Here is a 7,648-nt window from a genome sequence, read left to right on the forward strand (position 1 = left end):
GGTTTGTCGCTGGTCCTGGCGCCGTTTTGTTGTGGCCAATCAAGCATCAAAATCTTGTAGCCTTGTGAATAGTGATCTTGTCGTGTAATGCGCGGGAAGGGATCATGTGACGCATCTTTTGCATGCCCTGGAGGATTTACCTCTCGACCACAGACAGGCTGGGTAATGTGGATTAATTCGCTGTTGATACTGACGGTAGCGCGGTAGTAAAAAGAGTTTTCGCAAGTCATACGATGTACGCACGAGTTTCAAGTAAATATATATGCCGCCCAGTACTACGTCATGGCGATGATGTGCATGGAAAGATCGGGGTCGGTAGCTATAATTGCTCTCGGGTGGATGATGGGGGATGTTCCTTATACAATATATATAATGGAAAAACAGTGAGGTGTGTCTACGGAAAAACATAGAAAACGCATTCAGTTTCCATCAGAGAGTAAACATAAGCAGTTTCTTGGCTGTTTCTCATCCGTGACATTGGAAAGGCGTATGGAAAGGTGGCGGAAAGTCTATAAAAAAGATCACGATGATGTCGCAAAATGATGAAGCGATAATGACTGGTGCCAAGGCTACGGCACCCTGATACATTTCACTGTAATCAGTAATCAGTTAATCACTCACGAGAATTACCTTGCGAATCGAACATTAACCGATGCACGGGCACGGCAGTAAATGGGCACGCGATCACAGGCTTCCTTAAACCAGTTCACATGCACCGCGCCAGACCATCCATGAAGAAGCGCCCCAGTCCCCCGGTAGACCCCACCCCACCCCTAGTGGGTCCCGCTTGACCTCCCAGCCTAGGGAGGCAGCGAGGAGGGAGCACGAACATAATCAAGGGACAAAAACTAAACTAACCTCCCTCTCCGAGTCTCCCTCCCCTCCCTATCTCTGTCTCTGCTTGCTCATGTCTTGTGTTGACGCGCCTGCAAGTACGAGACAGCGAGCGGGAGGAAGAAGAAACAAAAGGCCGGCCCTGATGCAACCTCGCCGCAACAGCACCACCACCACCTCGCCAATCTATTGAGGCGGCTAATTCGTTAGCGTAGCGCGGCGGCCAAAGTGTAACAGGGCCGTGCAGTGCGCTCCTGCCGGAGTTGGTGGTCGCCTGGTCGGGCAAAAAGCTACCACGGCAGCGGCGGCAGCAGCAGCAGCGAGGAGGAGGAGGAGGCGGAGCCGTCCCGGGGATTGCGTGGCGCAATGCCCCTGTCGCGGCACACGGTGCGGAAGCAGCGGAACGAGTTCGCGCTGGGCGGCCGCGACCTCTACCGCGCGGCCGACCAGCACGACCCGGAGGCCGTCCTCGATGGCGTCGCCATGGCCGGACTCGTCGGCGTCCTCCGCCAGCTCGGCGACCTCGCCGAGTACGTGCGCCGCACCATTCCCGTCCTTCCTGTCTTGCTCTCCTTTGTCCGCCTTGAATACGGATTTTGCTGTTCTCGTCTTAATTCTGTGGTGGTTTCCGCTCCCGCTGCATTCGATTCGAGCATCTTCATTTTCCTGGACGAGCTGTTGATGTCATGCATTTCAAATTGCTGCGTCATGGTTCCCGGACCGATCGCTTTTGCTTTGATTTTCGGTCGTAGTAGATCACCTAATGCTTTTGTTATGTTACGTTACGAACACAGACCGGTAGGTTTTCGAATCCTTTCTCCTTTTTGAGAAACGGTAGGTGATTGATGTATTAGACGTTTGACTTTTCAGGTCGTTAACTCATAACTCTGCTGATGGCCTTGTCCTAGCTCAGTAGCACAGAGCCACAGACGACAGACCACTGTGCTGTCGTAATATTTCCGTTCCTAATAAGTACTATACTTGTGAATTGTCATCAAGCACTTCTAGCTACCCTGTACCGAAAAATAGCTGCCATTTCTAAGGGGGAAAAGAACAAAACCGAAAAGCTTTTCTTATCGTCATTTATGCAAGAATGCTCTGATTAATTTCTGATACCTGAAAATTGAAGCAAAGAAAAAAAAATCAACAAAAAGACCAAAGTTTGACCATCATGAATCGCAGCAAGCTGCATTTGCAGAAACCAGAATTTCAGAGAGGAACAGCACAAATTCATATTGTGCTCATGATGCAACTGAACTCCCCCTGTATGGCTGCAGATTTGCTGCACAGGTGTTCCACGGCCTGTATGATGAGGTGATGAGCACGTCTGCGCGAGGGCACGGGCTCATGCTCCGAGTGCAGCAGCTGGAGGCAGAGCTGCCACTGCTAGAGAAAGACTCCTGCCAGAGAGACTACCTGTATGTTGCTTCTAACAGGGGTGGGTTCAGTATCAAGTGCACATTTCTCTTCTGATGCTTATCCTTCACTACTTCTCAATTTTCAGGAAAAAAAGCAAGATCAGTCTGCTTTTTCCCTCATTTGTAAAAGCCATAATTAAATCCCTTTTGCAGGTGTCGATTGGCATTCAAATCCAAGGGTGGACCATGGGGTTGTCACAAGAGGTGACACGCCTCGCTTCATCATGGACTCAATCAAGCAGTGTCGCGGACCACCCAAACTCTTCATGCTGGACAAGTATGATGACCTATCTCTAGTGTGTAGCAACTGAAGACCTGAATCATGACGGTTGCAGCATTGTTCAACATGCAGGTATGATATCGGCGGTGAGGGGGCGTGCTTGAAGAGATACACCGACCCGTCATTCTTCAAGACGGATTCCGCATGTTCTACCTTGCTGCAGGAAGGAATTCAAAATGAAAGAAGACCTCTGAAAGCCATGGTAATAAACACTTCGAAGTTCTCACAAGTTCATATGGATATATTCAGTAGCTGAAGTGAGCACCCTTAACTCTCCTCCAGGAAATTTGATAGACCCAGTGAATGCTGGAAATAAATAGATTGAATATTTTTTCTGCCAATTGCTATACGTTTTTTTTCTTATATTGTGCACTTAACAAAAATCAGCTCCACCAAAAGAGAGAACGACTTCGTTCGACTGATTTTGTCCCACCCTTGCAGGAGATCAGGCCTAACCTTCAGAATGCTGAGATTTTCCGACCCCCAAATGAAGCCGACAATTTCTCCAAGTACCTTTCCTCTTACACTCTTTGAAATGTATTAATAATGCTATTGTTCTGCTAACTTATTCTAAAAACGTTACTTTGTCCATCTCTGTAGACTGGAGACAGATTTATCTGGTGAAGCTATGGCTGAAGTTCCTACATACTGCAGACGACTGAAGTACCGCCAATTAAATGGATCTGTATTTCAAAGCTTCAGACCACATATGCAGAATCTGTATGAAAAGCCTTCATCAGAGGATAAACTCGTGACAAGTGACCACTCAAAAGTGCATATATCTATGAATGATTCGCCTGAATCAGACACTGAAGAGAGAGACATCATGTTAGACACGTCCGTCAACATGGAAAGAGGCAAGGTCACTGTTCGCAAGAACAGATCAATTTCTGAAGAAGCACTGTCACGTTCTTCAGATGCTCGGTCAGCAGGAAGCAGCAAGGGCTACAACTCTGAATTTGATATCTACATGGATGCATTAACCACGATGGATTCTGAAGTGGAGACAGATTCGGAACACAGGGGCCATGGGCAATGTACCTTTGATCGGATGGATTCAGACAATAGATTCTCCAATGCTCAAAACACCATGGCATCGAGGACTAGCAGCTTCGAGAAGAAAGACAAGTCAGATGTTGCCTCAGCAAACAGATATATGAGTAACAAGTATGAAGAAGCCATTGTCTCCACACAAGACACCAAACCAGTTGTTGGTGAACATGAGAGGACCAGCTCATTAGAGGAACTGCTTGACAAAGAAAAACCAGCTTCTTGGGATCATGAGAGGACTAGCTCCTTGGAGGAATTGCTCACCGAAGATTTAAATGCTCCAGAATCTGGAGTAAGAGAGCAAGCTGCTGAAGAACAGAGCTTGAATGGCAGTGTCAACAGTGTTGTATCAAATGGCACACAAGATATTACTAAGACCAAGGAAGTCAAGGAGAATTCCAACATCGCAACTATTTCCTTCAAGAAAATAGCAAGCAAGAGGTCCAAGTATGTCGGTAGCATGGAGCTCATTGCTTCAAAAGTTGGCATTCTGCCGAGGAAACTCTCCAAGAAGCATGACCCTTTCTCTGATTCCCTCCGGTACATGGCGAAGCAACTCCTTGAACTGAAGTATGATGGCACTCAAGATAGAGACTTATATGACTTTGAAGCAAACTGTGTGGGATGTGATGTCAAGTACCAGGAAATTTATGACCCTCCTGTTGAAATTAAGGAGAGTGATGTGCACAAAATTCCGTCAGATTCACCTTATGATGATGTGGATTCAAGAAAATGCCTGCAGGAAGAAGTAAACCATGAGCTGGAGCATGATGTTCCACCTACTGACAGTCCACATGATTCAGTCCCTGATGAAGGAAATGTATTTCAGGACTCCAACGTGGTCTACTTGGCAGGCATCATTACATCTTGCAGTTCCCAAGAGGAAGAAGGATGTGCAAGTACTGCACTTGATGATAATTCATCTACGGGAGTAATCAACCATATTTTGGAGCATGCTCAAGAGAAGTTCGAGGAACATCTTGACAAGGAAGTGAATGAGGACATTCATACAGAAGTCATTCCTGAAAATGCATCTGATAAGTGTGAAGACTTGAAAGAAGTCGGCATTTACATGGAGCAGGTGAATGTGGAAGATATTGAGGAAAGCAATAAATCTGATGTATATGTATTGGATGATGAAACTGCCGAGTATATAGAAGAGCAGTTAGTTTCAGATGGTATGATCTCTTCACCGGCTTCATCCAAGCAATCGGATGATCCTTGCCAGATAACTCCACTCACTCTCGCAGATGAAGATGATACAGTGGCATGTAAGATCTTGGACAGCCCTGAAGTGGAGCATATTACATTGTCAGAAACATTCACGGATATTGATCTACCTAATGTGGTAACTGAGTCGGTAATCAACAGCGAACATGCCATGCCAGATAGTGAACAGTGCTATTTACATCCAAAAACTACTTTTGGACAAGATCCTATTCTCGGCAGCTATGAAATTGTAGGGAAAAATGGGCAAGTTCCACTGTGCAGCTCAACAACTGCGGCTATAACTCCAGAACTAACTGTAAACACAGAGGAAAAGCATGAGTTTCAAAAAGCTGTGCATCAGGAACCATCGAATTCATTAAATAGCAGTACTGAAGTTTTTGGAGATCCACTAGCTCCTGACTCCAGAGATGTTCCACCGTCAGTCATCTCAAGCTTCGATTGGATGCTTAATGGTGCAATGCAGCAGTCATTCAATATCCTTCCTTCTCATCCAACTAATGGAAATGCACAAGAAAATGGTTCTTCTGAAGATGCGCCGCCACCGCTTCCACCTCTTCCACCAATGCAGTGGCGAACAAACAAGCTACAGACAGGGTCATCACCGTTATCTGCAAAGACCGGAAGACCACCAAGGCCAAAACCTCCAGTAAAACAACAAGAAAGTGAAGCTGCTTGGGTTCTTCAGGAAAAGAGTCTGCACAAAGGCTTGAATTTGCAGAATGAAGTAGTGCAGGCAACTATTTGTAGTGACCATGAGATAAATCAAATCCATAACATGGATTGTCAAGAAAATCATCACCAGGAAAGAGAGGAGTATGATGGCCAGGATTCTAATCCATTTCCCAAGTCAGAAGTCGAATGCTTGTCAGAAGTTGCTTCAGTAAAAAGTGAAAATCTGCACACATTGCAGCTACGTGAGCTTATAGTTGTTCCGGAAGAGGCATGGTCAGTGTTTGGTAATATAAAATTCATACCAGAACAAGAAGGAAAACACCAACTAAGCAATGGACTTTCTGTTTGCAATGGCTTGTGCACCTATGATTTGTCAGCACAAAAGACCAGCCAGAAGCCTGAAATTTTTGCAGATTATAAGGAAAAGGAATTTTCAGCTGCAGGTAGTGACAAAGTTGCAGATTCAGAAGAAAACAGACCAAATGGTGCTATTAAACAGGAGGGTATGCTGAATCCTGACTTGCCAGCGCAACAGAAAAACGACGAACATGATTGTGGTGACAAGGCAAGGGAGTTTTCCTCTGCATTAGAAGAGGAATCGTCAAAATCACCAACTCATGCAGTCCCAAAACCACCTAGATATCCTCTACTTCTTGTTACTTCTCATGACAGAAGCATGGTATGTGGGACTCTTTCATATTTGGTTTTAAATGATTTTAATATCCTCACCTGACCATTTCTCTTTTACCCTTTTATATAGCTAAGAAAGGCTCCAACTTTGGTTCAGCCTTCGAGTCAGCTTTCAGATGAGAAGAACACACTTTTGGAACAGATAAAGAACAAGGTAATCCTTGTAGGGTGGATTAAGCCACATCACCATCATTACAACGGTTTCTTTTTTTTCTAATGAAAGCAAATACAGTCAAATTAAGCTAAAAGTGCCTTAAATCAATTTGACTTGTTTCACAGTCTTTCAACTTGAAGCCTGTTATTGCAAAGAGACCAAATGTAATGGGTGGTCCAAAAACGAACTTACAAGTGGTGGCCATTCTAGAGAGAGCCCATGCGATTCGCCAGGTTACAAGTCATTCCGTTTCTTCCTAGCTACAATTTCGGTCGATTATAGCTGTATTATCTATGATTAAACGATAATTATTTCTTTTAAAACAGGCTGTTGCTGATGACGATGACGAGGATAGCTGGAGTGAGTAGCTGGCTCTTCCTCAGAGCAATTCATTTCGGCTCCTGATGTTTCACTAGTGCTTGCGTCGATCCAGACCTTTGTGTCCCTGTTCTTGCATGGAGCAAAGTATGGAATGGAGCAGGATCCCATGCCAAGACAGCTGATTTGGACCAGGTGATGTCCATGGATGGGCAGGATAGAAGCAGCGTTAGCAACTGCAAACATGGTGTGCGTCTCTACTGTACTATCTGTAACGAGTTTCGAAGCGCGTCACATGTTTATTATATCTTTCGATACGCCTCCTGAAAATTTGATGTGCTTGGTGAGGATTGTTAGATTGTATATGCCTCCTAGGACTAGTTTGATTTTTGTAACTTGGTGAGTGTGGGGGATATGACCCCCGGTATCCATAAGACAAGACATGCGCTGCATCATCAGGGGAGGTCCAGCCCATAAGATCAAGGCCTACGGTGCTCGGCTCTGGTCGACGTGCACCGCAAGGCAATTAGAAGAATCTTGAAGACAGAGAAAGATCTGTTCGGATATGATAGATGTCGTATTCCTTGTAAATATTTATCATATAGTCGAATAGATCTAGATCTAACCGACTTGTAACCCTGCCCCAAGACTATATAAGACGCGCAGGGACTCCTCTCGAAATCATCTCATATTCAATACAATCTAACAAAGACACATGACGTAGGGTATTACGTCGATCAGACGGCCCGAACCTGTCTAAATCGCTGTCTCTGCGCCTTGTGTCGCCATCTAGTTCCTGATCACGCGCACCTCTGCCGATCAATCTATCATCGTGGGTACCCCTCGGTGGACTGCCGAGCATCTTTTGTCGACAGTGAGTATACAGAAAGAAGCATGATTGTTGAGTTATTCTAGACAAATCTGAAGCTGCTAGAGCATGCAACTTGACTGTATGATCTGACTCTGAATCAGACAATGGCCGCCTGAGGTAAGTTTCAGGTA

At 45.3% G+C, this 7,648-nt stretch overlaps 1 protein-coding gene across 1 annotated transcript; it reads left to right on the plus strand.

Moving 5' to 3' along the window:
* The first annotated feature begins 858 nt into the window (after positions 1–858).
* Positions 859–7,304, plus strand: LOC136496322 (protein SCAR2-like). The gene is made up of 9 exons (XM_066491972.1): positions 859–1,364; positions 2,112–2,272; positions 2,406–2,529; positions 2,605–2,734; positions 2,974–3,041; positions 3,133–6,163; positions 6,245–6,328; positions 6,454–6,561; positions 6,655–7,304. Exons 1-9 carry the CDS (start codon positions 1,201–1,203, stop codon positions 6,694–6,696), a joined length of 3,912 nt encoding a protein of 1,303 aa, XP_066348069.1. The 5' UTR covers positions 859–1,200; the 3' UTR covers positions 6,697–7,304.
* The last annotated feature ends 344 nt before the right edge of the window (positions 7,305–7,648 follow it).

The sequence above is a fragment of the Miscanthus floridulus genome, chromosome 1 (assembly GCF_019320115.1).
Source record: "Miscanthus floridulus cultivar M001 chromosome 1, ASM1932011v1, whole genome shotgun sequence".
NCBI classification, from domain to species: Eukaryota; Viridiplantae; Streptophyta; class Magnoliopsida; order Poales; family Poaceae; genus Miscanthus; species Miscanthus floridulus.